The sequence below is a fragment of the Neltuma alba genome, unplaced genomic scaffold, assembly GCF_004799145.2.
Source record: "Neltuma alba isolate B1F8T4 unplaced genomic scaffold, ASM479914v2 tig00012280_pilon, whole genome shotgun sequence".
Taxonomy (NCBI): domain Eukaryota; kingdom Viridiplantae; phylum Streptophyta; class Magnoliopsida; order Fabales; family Fabaceae; genus Neltuma; species Neltuma alba.
This window is the reverse complement of record NW_021636801.1, coordinates 16,405-37,309: the sequence shown is the minus strand read 5'-3', so window position 1 is coordinate 37,309 and position 20,905 is coordinate 16,405. Positions and strand designations below refer to the sequence as shown.

General features: G+C 33.2%; 2 protein-coding genes across 4 annotated transcripts; both read left to right on the top strand.

The window, feature by feature from the left end:
* Positions 1–8,684: 8,684 nt before the first annotated feature.
* LOC114725816 (programmed cell death 6-interacting protein-like) lies at positions 8,685–12,617 on the top strand. 2 transcript variants are annotated; one of them, XM_028912386.1, is made up of 6 exons: positions 8,685–8,908; positions 10,252–10,419; positions 10,859–11,111; positions 11,196–11,362; positions 11,535–11,684; positions 12,057–12,314. In XM_028912386.1, the coding sequence occupies exons 1-6, from the start codon at positions 8,864–8,866 to the stop codon at positions 12,183–12,185; spliced, it is 912 nt and encodes a 303-aa protein (XP_028768219.1). In that variant the 5' UTR covers positions 8,685–8,863; the 3' UTR covers positions 12,186–12,314. The 2 variants fall into 2 exon arrangements, with proteins under 2 accessions (XP_028768219.1, XP_028768218.1); XM_028912385.1 differs by having other exon boundaries at positions 8,689–8,908; positions 12,073–12,617.
* Positions 12,618–14,305: 1,688 nt separating this feature from the next.
* Positions 14,306–18,934, top strand: LOC114725817 (uncharacterized). 2 transcript variants are annotated; one of them, XM_028912389.1, is made up of 8 exons: positions 14,306–14,645; positions 15,467–15,560; positions 15,651–15,776; positions 15,884–16,042; positions 16,816–16,934; positions 17,048–17,239; positions 17,758–17,848; positions 18,670–18,934. In XM_028912389.1, the coding sequence occupies exons 1-8, from the start codon at positions 14,491–14,493 to the stop codon at positions 18,760–18,762; spliced, it is 1,029 nt and encodes a 342-aa protein (XP_028768222.1). In that variant the 5' UTR covers positions 14,306–14,490; the 3' UTR covers positions 18,763–18,934. The 2 variants fall into 2 exon arrangements, with proteins under 2 accessions (XP_028768222.1, XP_028768220.1); XM_028912387.1 differs by lacking the exon at positions 18,670–18,934 and adding an exon at positions 17,992–18,098.
* Positions 18,935–20,905: the final 1,971 nt, after the last annotated feature.

The window sequence follows — 20,905 nt, the reverse complement described above, 5'->3', positions numbered from 1 at the left end:
AAAATCTCTTGCAATGAAATCCCTTAAGATTTCAAAATAATTTTATGATTTTAACAGACTTTTTTCTATTTAAACCTTACTGAAATTTTCCCTTTTTCTTTTGTTGGAAATGAATAGACGGGTCAATACCTTTCAACGTGGATATATATGCATCTTTTTAAGCCCAGCCCATTCATTACAAGCCAACATGAAAAAGCTTGCTTCAAAGAGAGCTCTCATTTTGCCAACCTAAATCCGTCAAAAATAAGTTGCCGAGTTGGCCTTCCAACCTGCCCTAATTTTTCCTTCATTTTTATTTACCTATATCATGGAGGAGACGACAAGTGTAGAGAAGAAGGCCAACATTGATGTAGCTAGCAAATAAAGGTGGAGAATTCATGGCGCTTGAAGTAGCCGGGGAGGAGATCAAAAGTAAGCTTAAGGGGAGATAATGAAATTTGGTTTTAAAAAGGCGGTTATGAATGAAGTCAGATTAAATTTTTAGATTTTGAATTATCTTTTGCATTTATACGTTTGTAAATATTATTTTTTGAAAAATTATTTTTAATAGTTTCTAGACCAGTTATATAAACATTCCAACTAAAATATATATATATATATATTTTAGACCTACCATTTTAGGAATTGATTTTAAAATATATTTAAAATATTATTTTTCATTATTGTTTATTGCATTTTAAACTTGTCATATAGATAACCGGTCTTAAAAAATATGTTTTAGGCCTTATGTATGCATATTAGTCTATTAAAGCTATCAATATTTACAAAAGTTATCATTCATCATACTTTCTAACCCTTGTATATGCTCCATCATTAGTCAAGAAAGGATGGTCTGAGCTATTTTCTACTAGTGCATATGGAGATCCATAAATAATGTTGTTTTTAAGCATGAATTATAATAAATTTTAGGATAAAGTAGTATCTGACACTCTAATGTTTTTTTTTTCATATGAATCCAACACCCTGATATTATTTTATTTTATTTACAGGACCCTCATCTTCATTACTAGAAAACTTTTTTTTTACACCCCATCATTTACACTAGTTATTGTGCCACCCATGTAATAAATGAGACAGTAATATCTTTGTAAATAATGATATAATGTTTACACCTATTGTGTATGCATCCAATGTAATATTTACTCTATCCAGCGGACATTTAGTAAACTAATGTAAAAGTAAGTGATATACGTTAGTCATGGCAAAGAACGGGTGTTAAAGTTAGGAAAATTGGCAAAATGAAGGGACAAGCCTATCTCTTTTGTTTTCATTCCCTAAAGTAACATATCTAGATTTCAAAAGTCATCATGTCTTATGATCATCTATTTAAGCTCAAAACCCAACTATTATTCTCTAACAAAGTTTTCTTCTACTATCGGCAACCTCAAAATGGTGAAGCACAAGAGAATGCTACCCATGCGTCCTCCCTTCCCTCCTCCTCCACACCCAACTTCCCCACCACCTCTTCTATCCCATTCAACTAACTATTCATTATAGTAACTACCATTGAATGTGCCCTTTGCTATATCACTGATTACTTTCATGCCCTCAATAATAGAGTTAACCTCTTACTTGATGATTGAGACATCGAGTATGATGAGCTGGATGACTCTTCCGCCTCCTCCTTCTATGAAGAAGAAGAAGCCCCCTCCTCCTATTCCTCTAGTTAATAAAGAATAGAATTTTTTTTCATAATATATATAATCTTTTTTTAATATTTTGTAACGGCCTTCGAGCCCCCTATCAAATATAAATATGAAATAAATATTTTTATGTTTCTCTGATAATCTTTGTGCATTTTTTCTTTTATTCTCTTATTTTTCTCCTTATCCTTTAATATATATCAAACCCTAAAGCTAGAAATGCACACTAGTTTAAAGAACATATGACTATGATCTAGGTCTTTTAGGTTTTTTCATTGGTTTAAAATTTACATTGGGTGTGGTCACCTGAGATGTATTAATCAATACCTACATTGATTGTTTGATATGCAGTGCAACATGTTATATATAAACTAGTTTCTAGGTTTAATCAGTGTCAAAAGTCCACCCTAAATATATATAACCTCTCACACATTCAGTTTCATGCTCTCTCCTCTTGAACTAGTATTGTAGGATGGTAGTGCTCATAATATCCCCTTCCCTCGCCATTTTTGTTGCTATTCTATTCTTGTCACAAGTATGTTTGTCATTACCATTTTATTTCTCCCTTGAGCTACTTGCAATGGGCCTCAATACCCCTATTCTTTCTATGTGAGATCTTCATTGTCTTCGTCAACATCGATGGGTTTTCATTGTTGACCATGCAATGCACTCCCTTGACTTAGGTAGCTCATTCCTTTATGCATAAAGCTCACCCTAAGCCCTATGTGCTTGTAGTTTGTCTAGGTTTGCTATTTATTTCTGGCCTCTTCTTTTTGTGTTTATTGTTGTTTGTTACTAACCAATTCAAAAATTCTAGAATACTAGCTAGTTGTTAACTTATGTCATATTTTGTTTTTTTTCTAAGTTTGTTTTGTTTGGTTACTCTCTCCCTAGCTTAAGAGGGCTTATGTGATTTTTATGTGTTGGAAGTATGTGGACTGAGATGTCCAATTCCTTTAGCAAGCATTGCTACGGTTAAAATGTCACTACTCTTGGGTTGGGTGCTGAGTTCATTAATCTTAAGTATTTAGATCATTGTGGGGTTAAACAGGAACAAGCAGATGTCACTAACCTATTGATTGGGGTGGCAAAGAGGAGGATTCTTGTTTAAAGAAACTAATGGCATGACAAAGTTTATATGGTTGAATTATGACCAAGTAGGGGTTTTGATCAAGTTATGGCAATCAAAACCTGTTTAATTTAATTATCATTAATCATGTGGAATATTGTTCGCCAATTTGAAATCAAGTCTATTTTGTAATTGTTTCATTAAATAAGATTCTTCTCTTTTGCTACCTTAAACAATACCTCGAGAACACGTGTATGTTCCTATTTTAATGCTAATGATAAAAATGCCTAGTATTATTGAACAATAATGCCCAATCCATACTACAGAAAATCAAAACTCATTTTTGCAACGATTGCAAAAACCTACTCAAAATACCAAAATTGTAGCAGTTTTGAGCTCAACCGCTACAAATCTATATTGATTTAGTGAGGAAACATTTTGCGTCACACGTTGTAGCGGTTTTATGCTCGAATAACTGCTACAAATGTAGTGCCATTAACGGATTTTTAGTTGCTATTTTGTGTAGGGAACTTGGCATCACATTTGTGGTGGTTGACTTGTAGTGTTTTGTAAAACAAAACCATCACACAAAAGTTAAAATTTGTAGTGGTTATTAATAAACCACTACAAAAGGTTGCAATTTCTGCGTATATTTGTCACAATTGTAGAGTAAACAGCTACAAAGTTTGTAATATTGTTGCAGTTTCTTGAACAACCGCAACAAAGTGTTACATTATTCATCACAGAAATAACACATGTTGGCATATTGTAGTGGTTTATTAACAACAGCTACAAAGTTGCACACAAATCTGTACATTTGTAATTGTTTTCTTGAAACCGCTACAAATACCGACATCTATATAAGCACTGCCTCCTCTTATTTTTTTCACTTTTTGCGCGTTTGAGTAGCGATGTTCTACCAGCTTTTTTTCTAAAATTCCATTGTATCTCTAGATCTAGTCCCAGCTGCCCAGGTGCGAATGTAAGTTCATGTATTAATTAATTTTTTAATAGTGTATTTACATATTTAATTAGTGTTGTATTAATTTCAAATTTATTTTGGTTTGTTGATTTAATTGGCGCTGATATTATTTAAGTTGACTAATAGATCGAAAGTCCAAATTCAAATATTTGGGACAGATCAAGATTCCAGAGCTATTGCAGCAACTTCACATCATCAGATCGTCTACAGACTCCAACATCATGCTCTTGATCTTCATTTTTCTAATTCTATAAAAGACATTCTCTGTGTAGTGTCTGGAAGGGCTAATGATACTTCTATCATTTAAATCCCTAGACAAATACCCAAAGAGGAACTTGCTCAATTGATGCTACTTAAGTGTATCACTAATTATGAGAGCCAGTTTCATGGTGTTTAAAGAGATGTATATACCTCTACACCTCCATCTTTGAGAAGACTCTCAGATGGTACAGTCAAATCTGTTTTCACCAGACCAAGCCAAGAAGGACCTTCAGATCCTTCTAGACACATTTTGTCAATTACTCCAGCCTATATTCCATCCAAGCAAGATCCTTCGATTGCTTAGGAAGATCATAATGCTAGACCTTATTATGTGTCTCATATAAATGGACAGTTTCTATGGGAATTGGGATCATGTACCAGTGACTGTGAATGTGATACACCTTACTGGTGAGAAGAATAAGATAATAAAAATGAACCTGGATAGGCTAATCCTATGAGATATGCAGTAAAAAAGAAAAAGAAGAGGAAGACCTGTGCATCCTCTTGTTATCAGAAGAATTATTAATCTCTACATAGATGTAAATTATCTTATTCAAATATTATAGGTGGTATCACATTACAAATTTATAATCAACAAAGTATGTGCGTGCGATGTTCAGGAAGGGCAAGCCCAAGAATATGAAATAGAGTAATTTAAATAAATAGTGATATTCCATTAATACTATGTAAAATCTAAAATTGATTTTTTATTAAATGAACTTAACTTCAAAATTGAATTTACTAATCTTTTTAACATTCGCAAAATAATATAAACTAATTCCAAAGGCAACGTCTCGTAACAGAAAATAGTATTCAATTAACCTTTGAGATTTAATTATTGCCTCCATCATCGGAAGGCAACGTCTCATTCTACAATAGGCCTTGGCTTTTATTCCTCCTCTTCATCGCCGGCGACGCCGTACACCACCTCGCCGGTGATCATAGCTTTCACGCTCGGCGTCCTCTTTCATCATAGGTTTCTGCTTCATCTACTTGTGTCGATGTTGTTTCATGAGTATCCTCTATTCATGGGCCTTCCATCGTCCCACCGTGGAAAACTTCGTCCACCAGATTCATTCCCCCACCGGCGCCGCGTCTCCGATCCGAGGCCTCGACGCGAAGCTTCTTCATAGAACAGGTATTAAGACACAATAGGTGTTTATAAAAAAATATTCATAGACCAGACTCAGACCCACGTTTTTGTGAAATATGATGGGGTGAAGTATTATCTGATCCAATCCTTTAGGTCATCAATAGTTTACTCAAAATTTAATTATTGATAAAGCCCAGTATAATAGCATGTCATGCAATTGATATAGTCAAATCCACTCAGAGAGATAAAGGCTTGTTGTTGTTATATGAGGGGTGAAATCACTAATTCTTTGTATAGATAATACACCAAGATATATCCTTAGAACCCATTGACGTGCTACTACTAACATAAGCTTATGGCAATACAAGGATTTGAGTATCCAAAGTGGTGACTGAGAAGATCTGATGGAGTTCCTTTTCTGTTAAGGGAGCCAGCATGCATGCATGTATTGGCGGTTGACTTAATTATGTCTTCTTTGTTTTCAACTTTATTTAATTCCTAGCAATTATTCACATCTCTAGTTTTATTATTATATTGTTTTAGGGTTTCATGAATAATTATTGCTCAAGTAGAACAATGATTTAGGCTTGGGCTTCGAACTTCGAAGGCTGGCATTTCTTGGTGCAGACTAGTTGTTTTCTTTTTTCTTTTTTTTTTTCCCGGTTGTGTAATAAAAAGCAAGAATAACAGTTAGTACAGATGTTTTTGTTCATCCCCGCATTGTAGCTGTAATCTCTTGGAGATTTTATTTATAAGCCTTAATAGCAGGTTCATTGAATTGGAGGGGATTATGGCAAATTGATGTCCAAACATTGACTTTTATATATTTTGACTAAAAAACATTGGATTTTATATACAAGGTGCCTTTTAATATATTTTATATGTATTAAATAATATTTATTTTAACTTTTTAATTAGGGCAATCAAGGGAACATCAACTCTTGGTTTTATTTTCAATTAACAAAACCAATGAAGTTTATTAATTTTTTTTAGTAGAAATTTTATTAATTTTCAAAAAAAAAAAATACACTCAATAGTTGTCAATTGATACTGGAAGAAAGAAATTAAAACCTACAAAGCTATATCAGCAGAAAAACAAATCCGTGTTTAAATTTTAAATTTTTATCTGTAGCTCACCTTTAATTCTTTAAAGAGGGGGAAAAACAATTAATTTAAAAGTTACATAACTTCTATTATCAATTTTTATTAAAAGGCTTCTCAACTAATTCTTACATATCAAACTGTTAAAGCATTAAATCTGTTATAAATTAATCTTTTTCAAGTCTACCTCCAACTTAAATGATGTAATTTAAAAAACACAAAGTTCATTGAGCTTGTTAACATAAACCTCAATTGATAATAATGAAAAAATTGGAAGGTAACCATTAATGAGTTAGTCAATCACTTATGCTTAAGACTAAAAATTGCTTTTATAAGAGTACCTTAGAGTAAGAATAAGAGCAATTGAGAGCAATAAGAAAGTATTGAATTCAATGGATGGCACATTAAATCTAATTAAGCAGGAGTTGCCTATCTTATCCTAGGAGAAGGCATCTTGTAAGATTTTATAATAATAGAAATTTTAACATTTTAAAAAGCCATTAGATATTAAAGCATTATTTCGTTTTTTACGCTATTTCTTTTTCATTCTCATTACCTAAAGAAGTTCGTTCTAATTATTTTTATAATTTCAAATAGATTTTTCTTAGCTTCACCTTATTTAATTTTTAACACCAATATACTATTTTGACCTTCATTTATTATGATATAAATAATTATTTTTTAAAATAGTGTATTTCTCTGATTCTATTTATAAAGTACTTTTAACATGTTTCACACAAACTAAGACAATTTTAAACTATATTAGCTCTCTGTTAAAATATAACAACTTTTTAACTTTACCTTTATTTAATATATGCACTTTTAAAAAAAATAACTATCTATACTATAACAAATGAATGGCAAAATAGTAAATTCATGCTAAAAATTTAATGAAGCAACTTATAAATATAGCCAAAAAAAACTTTTTTTTGTCCTATAAATAGGACCATATGAGTATATATTAAATATAAGTAAAGTTGAAAAGCTGTTATATTTTAAGAAAAAAGTTCATACAATTTAAGATTTTTATTGGTCAGTAAAATATCTTATAAATAAGATCAGAAGAACATATAATGTTTTTACCAAGCATTCATCAAGACATTCATCTCTTCTTCCCTCAAGAATATTTATAAATTCCCCTATTTCCGTGCGTACATTAAAAAAGGCAAGAATCACCTAGAAACTTTAATCTTTGAAAAATTTAATTAGCCCGCGAAAGGATGCTGAAGAGGCTGTGGAATAAAAGTTTATAGCGATTAGCATAATCTGTCCCTTAATTAATTTCAAAATTAAAAATTAATCACCCCCCCCCCCCCAAAAACAGATGAAAGGGTATATCGTATGTGTCCTGTTCCATGCATTTATTAACATGTTTGCACGAGAGGACTAAAAATTAATTTAACTACTCTTGACCACCACAATTGCCATTCTTTTTTTCTGGGGGGTCAAATAAACCACAATAGCTATGAAATAGCCTTTATTTATTTTTTGATCGATCTAAGTCAAAGCCCTTTTGTTCCAAAACAAAAGTCAAAGCCATAAAATATTTGAACTTATTAATTAATGAGATGGGAATAATTTATTTATTATTAGAAAAATTGGAGGCGAATCCTATTTGAAAATTTTATTAATGAAAGTGACTTATATTTTATACATAGAAAGTATCGGTACTGCAAATTTTATACACCCATTTCTTAAATTATCTACTATAATTTAAGTCATTCTCATCAATAAATTCTTTAATAGGAGACCTTTTCCTAATTTTTTTTCTTTATTTATTTTAAGAGTTTGGAGATAGGGGAGAAATAAGGACATATTGTAAAGTATTACAATTTATTTTTAGTTATTAAATATTATAATTGTGTTCATCTTTGTGATAATATTTGAATTTTATTAATTTCACAATTTATAAAACCATTTGGTTATCTAATTTATTTTTAATTTTTGTATCGAATTTATTTGAAAATTAAAAATTGTAAACTTGGTTAAAAATAAAATAAGATTCAAATTATTCAAATACTATATAAGCAATTTTGGTTCTTCCTATTATCCGAATTTAGTTATCATCTTGGGAGATCAACAGCAACTTTAAGATAATATTTAATTTTTAATAAAATATAAGTTATAATATTTAATTTTTGATAAAGTATAAGTTTAATCATTTTATTTAAATTTAAAATTAAATAATCCTAAAAAGACGAATATCAGTATCAGATCACCTTACCGTGTGAAGGAACCAGTCAGGCGCCCAAAACACGTGTGGGGCCCACGCGAGTGGCCCGCGACGATGTTGTCCCGCGCCTTCTGGTAACCTTGTTGGCGAAGGAAACGAAGAAGGCTTATCGAAATTCCTTAAAAATTATTTATCTCAGAAAATAATAATGACAATGATAGCGATTGCGGAAGTCCAGAACCAGAGTCCCACATCCCCAATGATTTCTACACACTCTTCTGCTATATTCAGGCGATCAATCCAAAGCCTGATATTTCAGTAGGACTCGGACCAGAGTTTCGAATCTCATAGAATTTGTGGTCTGAAAATTAGTTATGTAGCGAGTTGTGAATTGGGAATTTGAGGGCCTTTACGAATTTGGATGTTCTTAGTATTCCCGAGAGCAAACTGAATTCAAGTGCTTTGTCCTTTGGGATTCTTTTCCCTTACTTTTTCTTGACAGAGTGGGTATTGTTGGTGCGAGGAACTGAACGTGTTAAAGATGATGCTGCATTTTGGACAGCCGGCTAAGCTGAAGACTAAGAAGGTACTACTCGGGGTTTTGACCGTTTTCGTCTGTTGTTAAATTTTCACATGCATCTAGTAATTTTTGTCTTTTTCTTTGGCCAAAACGAAAAAGCATACTCTTTTCTGGGCACTATCGTGTTATTGATAAAGAGGAAAACAATTCTCACTTTCAAGCTTTCATAGCTTCGGTCTTTACTTGCCAGTGTCTTTTAGTGGGATTGACTATAATAATCTATGTATATCCAAAAAATACAAAGAAAAAGAAGTTTCAGAATATGCATGGTCTCACAGAGTGCACCTGTAGTAATAGAATGAGTTTATGATACATTATAGTTTCCCTTTTTTGCTTTGGTTTTTCAAATTCGAAACTTTGTATGTCTTCTAGTTTTTTTTTTTTTTTTCCTGGGAGAAGAAAGAATAGAAGGTAAGAAAAGAGTTACAAAATAGGGGACAAGATATCCTCCAATGAAAATCCCAAAACAGAGGAGCACAGTGAATTAAGAGAACATCGAATCAAATCTGTTAAAGGGAAAAAAAAGGTTAGCAGAACGCCAAACTGAAGAAATGAACACTATCCTTTAATTCCTTTCCTATAACATTTCCATACTCACGGAAACCTCCAAAAAGATTCAAAAGTTCCTTCCTGACTAAATGCACCTTGGTATTGGGAAACTTGCACATTACCGCAGTACTACTGTTTTCCTTCATAAACCTGTAAACCTTGCAGTAAGAAAGCCTTCCAAAGATCAAGGACGCAGCCTATGTTCTCCATATACACCAAACTGTTTATTCTGCAAAACGGCAGCTGCTGGAATTTGAAAAGGATGTGGAAATGTTTCTGAACTATTCATTAGAATGACACGTATATCGGGCAAATAGCTGTTTTGGGCTTTAGAACCTATAATAATCCTTATTATTATGCTATAATCCTATAAGGAGCTGCAGCCCTGACAAATGACTGCCTTCAAAAAAGCTTTAGATTTTTTTTTTTTTTTGGGGGGGAAGGAAAGAAGCTTTAGATTAAACTCCCAATTTTAAAGAATAATTGACAACTTGATATGCTTAAAAATTAATTATACTCTCTTTTGTCATATTTTGACTTCTGTTAACCTAAACAACTATTGCTGATGAAAAGACTGACCTATTACTGAAGTTACAAATATACGGCACTGTTTTTAATGCTTGATATTGAAGGTTTGAAGTGTTTACTTGCAGGAGTTCTATAGTCTATATATTCTGTTCCTATGGAAGTGATTTGTTGTTTACCTATCAATATGCATAATCTTTCTTGGTAATATAATTGGCATCTTCATGATAATTTCTGGCACAGTGGCACTCACTACAGATTTTTCATGTTGACAGATTGCGTTTGAGGATGTATATGCTGCATGTGATTCTGCCACACTTGAGCAACTTAAGGAGTTAAGCTCAAGACGAAGAGCAATTGAAGAATCTATTAATGAGAGCAGCTATATTACAGAAGCTATAGCAAGGGAAATGTCTGGAGGGTTGGTATCTCGTCTTGAACAGGTAACTTCATGTCCTTTCTGTAAGGAATCTTGTGCTTAGCACAGTTCAAAAATGCCTATAATCTTGAATCCTTGATTTCAATTTATTTTTAGTTATCATACTTGCAAATTACACTCTCCTCAAAATGAAATTTTACATAAACATTTGTGGTGAATAGTTCTGTAAATTTTTTTATTGTTTTGTGGTACGAATGCCTTTAAATATAATTATTTATGAATAATAACTTAAGGAATGACCTTATGGAATTGGAACTTATGTATTTGTATGTTTTTCTGGCAATTGCACAGTATGAGATCGTTTACCCGATCAGAAATGTTGAGACTTTTGACAAAATTGGAATGACTAGTATGTGCCAAAATTTTGAATTTCGAAGGATATTGATGGATTTTCCCCATTCTGTGTGAATGCCATTTATTCATTTTATTTTGGTCTGTTTCAGGATCTTCACAGAATAACACAGTATCTCCCGTTATTGGAAAATCTAGTTTTACATAATGAACAAATCAGCAATTACAAAACCTATCAATGGGATGCCTCTCCTAAGATACGGTGGAGTAGTGCTCTTAGTCCATCTTACTTCTTTAGGAGTACAAAGTTTTTCCAGATTGACCATTTGCAATTCGAGCTTGGTATGATCCTTTTTCTTTATGGTGCAATCCTAAGGGAGAGGGCTTTAGAAGTTCTATCAACAGGTATGCATTAAGATTCTATTCTCCATGATGACCTTACTTGTTCTATTGATTACATTTATTTATACTGTGTTTGTTTTGTTATAGATTTGGTTCAATCTGCCACCACATTTAGAGAAGCTGCTGGCATTTATCATCACCTGGCACTTAATGTTCTTCCCCGCTTAAAGGCTGCAGGGGCATCAGAAGTTCCACCAGAAGCTCTTACTTCTGTCTCCACTGCTATGAGCCTCATTTGTTTGGCTGAAGCACAGGTTGGTGTCATTGCTGCTACTTTTTGTTGTTTCTACATTATAAGTTGCTCAGTCATATCTTGAAACTTGCTTAGTTATATTATTTCTACAGTACTTTATTGTTAATTTTCCCATTTGATGGTGGAAAATTTTTAATTGTAATAGCTGATAACGTGATAGATATCTAATATAGGCAGTAACAACAAGGAGGGCTGAAGGGAACGGCAATTCTTCAAGTCTTTTAGCAAAGTTGCATCATGGTGTTACAGAGTTTCTTGAAGAAGCAAGTGGAGTTTTAGAGACTTCTGTCAGAGATGGCAAAGACATCGCACCAAACTTAACGGTATTGTTACATATTTTCTCTGTTAGAATTTACCTCTCTTTTTCCGTATTGGTACAAATCTGTGTCGCTATCTCAATTTACTTCACTGCATATATTTTACTTGCGCTAAAACTGAAGTTTTAGTCCTTATCCTAATGAGCTTGCTCAATTGGTAAGGGCTGATGGACCCATGTGTGTAATTCTTCCAGAGAGCACCCTGTATGCCCTAGCCTTTCAAACTACGTCACTCTTATATATAATAACATCACATTTATTTTTTCATTTTCTTGAATTTTAATTAAGGAGAGGCCACTGAAGGAAATTGGATAACATAAATTTTTTTCATTCATGTTATGTTCATGATAATATTTTGTTCTTTTTTCTCACTGGTAGGATTTCTCTTACGCAGGAATTTATCCAATGCTGCAAAGCCCTACATACGTTGAGAGGTCAGAGATACCATGCAGAAAGTCTGAAGGCTTCTGGTCAAATAGGGGCTGCGATCGGGGTTCTTCAATCTGAATTGAGCAAGATCAAAAAGAAAATACGAGGTGAAGCAAAATGGAAATCTGTGATTGAGGAGGAAATTCTTGATGCTTCTGAGATCCTCCAAAAATTTGTACGCGAGAACGATTTTGTCTGGCATGAGAAAATCCCCTCAGAAAATGAGTTACCACTGCCCCATGGTAACAAAATTGTCAATTTGATACCTTATAGTCCCAAAAGATGGGAGAGACACCTTTCTTTTAAGGTGATGAAGTAGAGGAAGGTTATACAAGTTATAGCTTTGTCTGTCTTTGCCAAACACGTCTCATCAAGAAATGATGTTTCTTACAATGTTTTCTCATAAATTTGGTGGGTTAAAACTTTTGACTGGATAAAGTTCTATGAGAAAATTTGTGTAAATTACAACATGCGATTGGCTCCTTGAATTTAGAAGGGCGAAGTTCCCTATATTCCTTGCAATATGTGTGTTCTAATTTGAGGAGGACAATCATGTAAAAGGGAAGAATTTGTTAGTCCCAAACTCACCTCTTTTGACAAAACAAGTTAGCTTGCGGAACGTGTTTTGACTCGTTTTACTGGTCTCTGAATAAAAATTGACTTTTAATCCCAAAAAAAAAAAAGAAAAACAAGTCTATTTGCGGCGAAGCAGTTGATGGTAGGTGTATGAGATTTCAAAACGTTTTTTTTGGTTCCATTGTGAAATATGCTTTTTTTTTAAAAAAAAAAAAAAAAAACTCATATGGGCTCTATCTTTCTTTTGAATAAAATGTATGAGAATTTACGTACAATTTAAAAGAAGTCACTGTTAAAATTATTTAAAAGTTCAATTTTTTTAAAAGAATTCATAATGTATAACAATTTTTGGAATAAATCTTTTAAAAAACAATCGTGGCAAAAAATTGTATTAAAAAATCAATGCAGAAGAAGTTTGAGCACCACAAAGATATTAAATATTATCCATTAATTGATATGTAAGAGTTAGATAATTTTGTTATGTAAATAAAACAGAGGGAGTAGAACACCTTTTTTTTCCCGCCCTTTGTAATCATCAAAAAGGGCTAATCCGAAGTTAAAGGAAACAATGAAGGACATTAGTCCAGACAAGTCTTTTGTTTTTTCTTTTTTGGGAAAAATTATCAATTGGCTCTGGGTAAAAAAATTTAATTCCATTTAATACTAATACTTAAGAGATTTAATATTTACAAGTTAAATATTTTTTGTATTTACAAGTCAAACTCCATTATTTATAAGCCAAATTTACAGATTAGTATTAATAAGTTGAAACTATAATTGCAAGTCAAACCTGTATATTTACAAGTTGAAACTATACTTACAAATATTATGCTTTTTAAGCATTACTATCTCTGCTCCTTAATATAAAAGTTGATTATAGATTGAGTTTGGTTTTAAATCTAAAATCTTAATCTATTTTATTTTTAAATTTTATAATTTATTCTTTAACCCCGTATTTGGTACGAGGGAATTGAAGGAAAATAGAGGGAGAAAATTTTTTAACGAGTTAGGGGGTGTTTAGAAGCACTCAAAAGTACTTCTTCCGCAAAACAAAACAAACTCCTCTATATATTTACTTCATACACCGTAAAGGCACTTTTAAAATCATGATTTTGATTCCATCCAAATACCCCTAAAATATAAAATTGAAGAAGTGAAATTACAAAATTTTGATAAAGAGAAAAGGTAAAATAAAAGAGTAATCCAAATTAGTCCCACTTCTCTGTATAGTAACCGTATAAAATGAAATTGGGGGGTGACAGAAATCTGTCTATATTTAATTTTGTAAAACTTATGGGTAATTTTTTTAACGAAAATTCAAATATACTACCTTCGGTCCTAATTATAAGACCTAGTTAACTAATTTGAGGAAATTAAGAAAGTAAGTTAAGTTAGTTATTTGTAATAAATAAGTATTGTCATTCCTAAAATATCCTTGCTAATTAAATATATTGGCTAGAACTATTATTATTAAAAGAACTATCTTAAAAAAAATACATAAATATGAAAGATAAAATAGATTGGAGTTTTATAATTAGGACTAAATTAAAAATCAAACGAGTTTAAAAATAGGAGGTAGTATAAGGTTAGTTAGTCCAGACACGTCCTGAAGCAGGGAGAACTCCGTGTCAGTAGGAGACTGAGAGCCAACAAAACGCTGAGGCTCAGGAAAATAGCGGGTCTGCATGACACAAGTGGCTCATTCATAGTCAGATATCAATCATCGACGGAGCGAATTGAAGGCGGAGTTCATTGAGGGTGGTGCTTAATCGTTCCCACGGCTCTTTGACTTCGCTGGCACGCAGCTATGGCCTCCACTATACACTGCAATTCGCTTCGTTTGAGCAGACCATCTCACACCACAAGACCCTTGACCACCTTTTCCTCATCGAAACCTTTGGTCGCAAGTCTTAGCAATTCGGTTTGTGCAAATTCGAAGGCTTTAAAGACATCGACTTCCAGGTTAGTCTGTGTTTCTTTCTGATTCCTTTGAGTTAGAGTCAACTAGTAATTTGAGTTCTTGACTTGTTAAACTAATTCAAACGTGTCGGAAACTAGGAAATGCTCTTTACTGCTCATCAGTGATTTTATAATTAGAGACGTAGAAAGGACTTGCATATAACTAGTTCGTTAAAGTTCAACTCGTGCATTTATCAGTTATTGGAGATTAGAACTGAATAAGTCTAATCATTCATGAAAACTAGGAATAGTAGCGGGATGTAGTACTGGTCAGTTTTTTCAATATCCAAATTCAAGTTCCGTCCAATTTGTATTTTAAAAAAAAAAAAAAAAACATTTACTCTTCTGATATCTGCGTTGATATCCCGAAAATTTCATTCAAAAGCTATAATGCTTCATCGAGTCTTTGAGTCTATTTGATTGGTTTAATAAGTAAACTTAAGAATTTAGTTTTCTGAAATGTTAGGCTAATTCAATTTTAGATAGCATGTTAATCTTCTAGATAAGATTCCCAGATAGGCTTGTTATTTTTCAGGGTTAAATGTGTAGAAATAGTATACTCGCTGATTCTTGGGATGGAAACTAAACGAGTCTAACTGCTCATGCTGAGATCTTGGTCATGGACGTTATTCTCAGCATCACCAACAACCACAAGTTTTATCTTATTAGGTGGGGCTGGTTATGGCATGAATTTCACAATACCATTGTGCTCTATGACAGCCAAATATTTGGATAATTCTCATCATGACATAAAAACTAGCCAAGTCTTTCACATAACAAAGTTAGGCACCTTTGAAATTTATAACCAGGTAGCTTGTGAACAGGCGGAATAGGGTTCTTTCTGCTGTTGTATCTGAAGAAAATGCAGTTGGATCGAGTTTCTCTGATACTGATGTCTTCAAATTGACATACTTAGAGGTGGATTACTGGTTCTTGATCTTGTTCTAAATACATCATGGATTTAACTACTTGGAGTTTTATTTGACATGGGTGCAGTATTTATCTTAGGGAAATAGTTGGTTGTGGAATGTAGGCGGTGCAAATATTTTGGTTGATCCAATTTTGGTGGGCAATTTGGATTTTGGAATTCCCTGGCTATATGATGCTGCTAAGAAGCTTCTCAAAAAATTCCAGGTATGTTTTGATAAATGCTAGATGGTTACTAACGGCTTCTTTGTTAAAGTTTCTGTCCTCCTGTTAATGGCTGAGCTTATTCTAACTGAATTACTGCTATACTGCAGCTTAGTGATCTTCCTGAAATTAATTATTTACTCATCACACAAAGCCTTGATGATCACTGCCATTTGAAGACCTTAAGACCCCTCTCAGAAAAATCTCCTAACCTTAAAATCATAGCAACTCCCAATGCCAAGGAATTGCTGGATCCTCTTTTCAAAAATGTAAGTGTACTATATTCATCAAACATTTTATTTCTTGTGGTGCTGAAAACACAAGTACATATGTTCTAGGAATGGAACTTGTAGCTTACTTTGCCAGCTACATTAATCATGTTATTCCTTGTAGAGTTTTGTGTTCAATATTTCTATGGTTAGAGAAAGTGCTTATCAATGAACTAGTTTTGAACTTCAATTATCTAGATTCCTTGAACGCACGCATGTTAGTGGGATTAACAGTTTTTAAATTTATATCATTAAGACTCAATGAAGATCTGCATTATTCAGAAGCCATAATTATTCTTTACTTCCCTACCTGGCAAAGCATTTTTTTTCGTCTGTCCAGAAAAGTAGTTAAAGGGAGACTGGGTGCCTCATTGCCTCTGAACCTCGATATTGTTGATTTGATTGTCTTATGTGATTCTGAACATGACAATTTTCTCGGCTTAATTCAGTCCTCTTCTTTCTGTCATCAGTTTATTATATATGAACAACAGCACTTCATGGATAAGTTTCCTCCAAGAACATACAATTGTCTTGTGCTACTTGCTTTCTATCTGTGCATCACTGCACATGTTTCTCGGTTCTTTTTTCCTCTGATCACGTGTTGTTTCTTCATTCCCCCATCTCTTTTTTCTGGGTTTTTTGTTCTGCCTGTTACTATTTACCTTTATATTTTAGCATGCTTTCATCTATCTCTTAACTAATTATATATGATTTACTGGATTTTTTTGCAAAATCCCTCTTTATCACACTTACATTTGCACTTAGTTTTTCAGGTAACATATTTAGAACCTGGACAGACCTCTGATATTGAAGCAAGTAATGGTTCTAGGATCAGAGTTAAGGCTACTGCAGGGCCAGTTCTTGGACCTCCTTGGCAACGCCCTGAGAATGGGTGAAGCTTTTCAGAACTTTTTTGCTCTTCCAAATTTATGTATAGATCTAATTTCTTTATATTTCCTCTTGAATGGTATTCATTAAAGTGATTATGTGCTCCATGTGCTGCAGGTATATTGTTGAATCCCCACAAGGTCAATTGACTCTTTACTATGAACCCCATTGTGTATACAATCAGGGTTTCATTGAGAAGGAACAAGTAGATATTGTGATCACACCAGTTATAAAGCAACTTTTGCCTAAATTCACTTTGGTTTCTGGACAGGAAGATGCTGTGAAACTAGCAAAGTTGCTTCAAGCCAAGTAATTTTTTCTTTAAAAGACGACCATCCAACTGTTCTTTTAAGTGCAAATGTGTCTTCTTCTTCTTCTTTTGTGAGAATTTTCCAGTATTTAGTACTATCAATCTGGACTTGAGCTACTTTGAAACCCAAATAGGAGGAGTTGTCACAATGTGAATTTTCATATTCAAAATAACCAAATCTTAAGACCTTGCTAATGGTGCGTCAGGTCTCTTCCACTCGACCAAACTGTTGGTCTTTTTAATTCATGCACTAACAATACTAAATCATTCATCAGCATTGTTTCTTTACATTCCATTAAACCATAACATTGAGGATATTTGGTTGAATGGAAATTTTTAGGTCTTTTTAGGCCTGAAATACTTGAAGTATCACATAGATTTGATCTTCAGTTGAAATAGGTGATTCTGATCAACTATTAATTTTATATCAGGGGCGTGACTTTATCTCTTAGCTCTCTCTTCTCTCAGTGTGTCTCTGTGTGTGTGTGTGTGAGACCATTTTTTCTTTGTGTTATAGGTTCATCGTGCCAATGAAAAATGGAGACCTAGATAGCAAAGGGCTTCTTGCAAGCCTAGTTCGGGCAGAAGGAACTGTGGAATCATTCAAGGTTTGAGTTATTTTGCTAACACTTTATATTTTCTTTTGTTCACGCAAAATAGAATATTTGTGTAAAACTGGCTCCATGCTATGATTTGGGATAAGCTAGAAATTAACTTGGCTGTAACTTGTTAAAACATTGTTTCCTTTCAGAAAGATATTAAAAGGTACTTGTGCCGTGGGAATAAGAAGTTGCTCAAGTTTGTGACAAAGCCATTTAAAAAGTTCACTAGAATTCATTGGCAAAAAGTTTGACAAAAGAGAAAGAAAGAAAGGTTTACAATAATTGACCTTCCTATGCTTGTTCAGATTTTATTAAATTTTCAAGGAGATTTTTTGCCCCTACGTGTGCTTAAAATGTCAAATTTGATTACTTGTCTACAGTTTCTTTCAAATCCGTTCTAAATTCTGGTCTTCTTAGCATAGAGCTGAGAGTTTCCAATTAACTTTAGCTTAAACTCAAATTTCTATGTACCTACCTTCAATCTTTTTTGAACTTGGCTATATTTTGCCATTTGAACCTAACCCTCCTTGCGTGTACCAAGTTTTGTATAATTAAATTATAGCATATTCTAGGGTATTTATTCGATGCTTCCATTGCACATTTATGAATTACAATAATTAAGTTCTCTCACATTTTGGATGATATTGATTTTCATTCCCACAAGAACAAGGACGCAATTAACTTTCAATTCGTCGTTTGGTCAGTGGTAGTTCTTGCACCGTCCACTAGTGTAGTTGGAAAACAGCTTTAAGCTTTGTCATTTAGATGCAGTTATTGCTTTCTCAAAAATAGCCATCTATTTTTGAAAATGGTTAAATATTATGCAGGAGCTCTTATCAAAAGAGTTGCCAGCAGCAAAGGTTTTAGAGCCCACCCCTGGAGTGCCGCTAGAAATTTCAGCAAATTCAAGCCTACAGTAATGTTTTCCTCTTGCCCAAACCTGTAACTTCAGGATGATTATAGCTAGCTGATGGTCAAACATGATGTAACAAAGACATTATATATTATGTAATTAAAATAAAATGTTCGGTATTAAAACTTCTTGGGTTTCTGTTCTATCTATAACTGAAAAGCCATTGGTTCTCCATAAAAGAAAACAATGCTACACACACATATATTGTCTTGACAACTCAGGCACCATTTGGATACTTCAGTGGACATGACAAAGGATTCCATTGCACAAGGACCGAGGCATGGACATGACTGGCACTATAAGGATCGAGACTTGTTATTCATCATATGTTGTTTTTATTATTCTTCTGTCAAGGGTAAAAATTACTTTTTCATTTTAAGAATTACCTTTTTCGTTCCCGAATTTCAGTCTATTCCATTCTTTGTAGTGCCAGTCATCCACGCAATTCTCCTAGATAACATGATGGCAAATCCTTTATAACTTCACTTAAAGGTGTATCCTCATTTAGTCAACTACGTAGTTTTATTTTGTTTCACACCTCTAATTAACATGTTTTAGCTAAATTTCCTTAATCAGCTTGAGCACAATATTATTCCTTATGAGTAATGCTGACTGCTTGAGAGAGATTGCATTCAGCCTAGGCTTAAACTCTTGGTAGTTTAGATTTCAGATGTTTCAAGGCAAAGTTTAATTAATTAGTATTCACATGAACAACAAACCTTCATGATGTATTGATCTGACATGACTTGGTATCAGTGAGAAATAATAATCAGAAATGTAGATAAACTCGATCAAATGCTTGCTGTGACCTTTGAAGTTTCTGGAATGAATTAGTCTTTCATATGACAGTAGCCAGCTTGTTAGAAATTTTATGATTGTGCTCTTGCTCGACTAGCCTAGAATACTGAGTCCAATTTTTGTTATTCTGAACATTATCCCCCAATGGAGGTGGAGAACGCTCTTGTTTTGTTTCCTTTGGTGTACTTTCTTCTGTTTAATTGAATGAAGCTTTCCAATATTATTCAAAAAAACATAAATAAATTTGAGCTTTTTAACCCAATTTATTTTGGACAGAAGTTTTTTAACCAGAATGGCGAGTTATACTAATTGACTATGTGATCGGATCGGTGGAATGAACTTGATTTTCTGTATATAAGATAAGCAGTCGAAACTTTGTAATTAAGAAAATTATGATAAGAAAATGGAGCTCCACAATACATGATCCTAGAACATCATATACCAAATATTTGTTTTTGTTGGGCATTAGGTACATCTCTCACCAAGTATTCAAACTTTAACTCCTCATTTTGTGAGAGATTATTTTTTTTTGGCTAGAACCAATCTCTTTCTTTTGGCTGATACTAGCATTTGAACATGGAAGAGGGGGTACATTTTGCAACTCACCATGAAGGCACTACATGCTTATTGCACACTTCTATTTTGAGTTTTTTTTGTTTTTGGCTAAAGAATAGGTATCCTATTATTAGAGATAATCCTATTTGAGGTATTGTCAGGTAATAAATATGGATACCTCTATTAGCATGGACTTGAATCTTAATTCGTTACGTTATGAAGAACTAGACTTTTCTACTAAAAAACAACCCTTGTTGGTTCCCTTTTTGGTTTTACATAAGTGGCTTTTACGAGTAACAATTGGGCAGCGTTCGATGTGCAGAAAAAGAGAACTTCGATTTTTTTTCCCCAATAAAAGGGTTACTCAATGGTATTGGGCCACGGAGAGTGATAAGCCCAGTGAAAACGGGGATGAGCGAAAGGGTCACATAAAAAGCCAATAGGCCCAACTCATGCCAAGATGTAAGGTGGCTGTTACATACGGTATAATAAAGTTAGTACTTGTGCCAAAAAGAAAAGTTGGTACTGTCAAAAAAAAAACTGGACAGCTTAATAATGGTCAAGGCTTCCTTTTGTTTTGGTCCAGTCAAGGCTTCCTAAATTGGTCCTGAAGTTTAAAGAGCAAATCACACTTTGATATGATTATATGAGTCTAGTCTTTAAGAGACTACCATATGCTGACTTCCAAAAAAGCATTTTTGTCAAAAAAAAAAAAAATTCCATCCACTGGCTATGAAATGATGATAAATTATATTCATGTTAACAAAATTCACAAGATGGTTTCTGATTAAATTGAT

Excerpts from the sequence above, each read along its gene's own strand:
- LOC114725816 (XM_028912385.1), top strand. The coding sequence starts at position 8,864 with ATGATGCTGCATTTTGGACAGCCGGCTAAGCTGAAGACTAAGAAG. Across the intron at positions 10,420-10,858 it reads TGGTATCTCGTCTTGAACAG|GATCTTCACAGAATAACACA; the intron begins GTAACTTCATGT and ends GGTCTGTTTCAG. Across the intron at positions 11,685-12,072 it reads ACATCGCACCAAACTTAACG|GAATTTATCCAATGCTGCAA; the intron begins GTATTGTTACAT and ends TCTCTTACGCAG.
- LOC114725817 (XM_028912387.1), top strand. The coding sequence starts at position 14,491 with ATGGCCTCCACTATACACTGCAATTCGCTTCGTTTGAGCAGACCATCT. Across the intron at positions 15,777-15,883 it reads AGCTTCTCAAAAAATTCCAG|CTTAGTGATCTTCCTGAAAT; the intron begins GTATGTTTTGAT and ends GCTATACTGCAG. Across the intron at positions 16,043-16,815 it reads TGGATCCTCTTTTCAAAAAT|GTAACATATTTAGAACCTGG; the intron begins GTAAGTGTACTA and ends TTAGTTTTTCAG.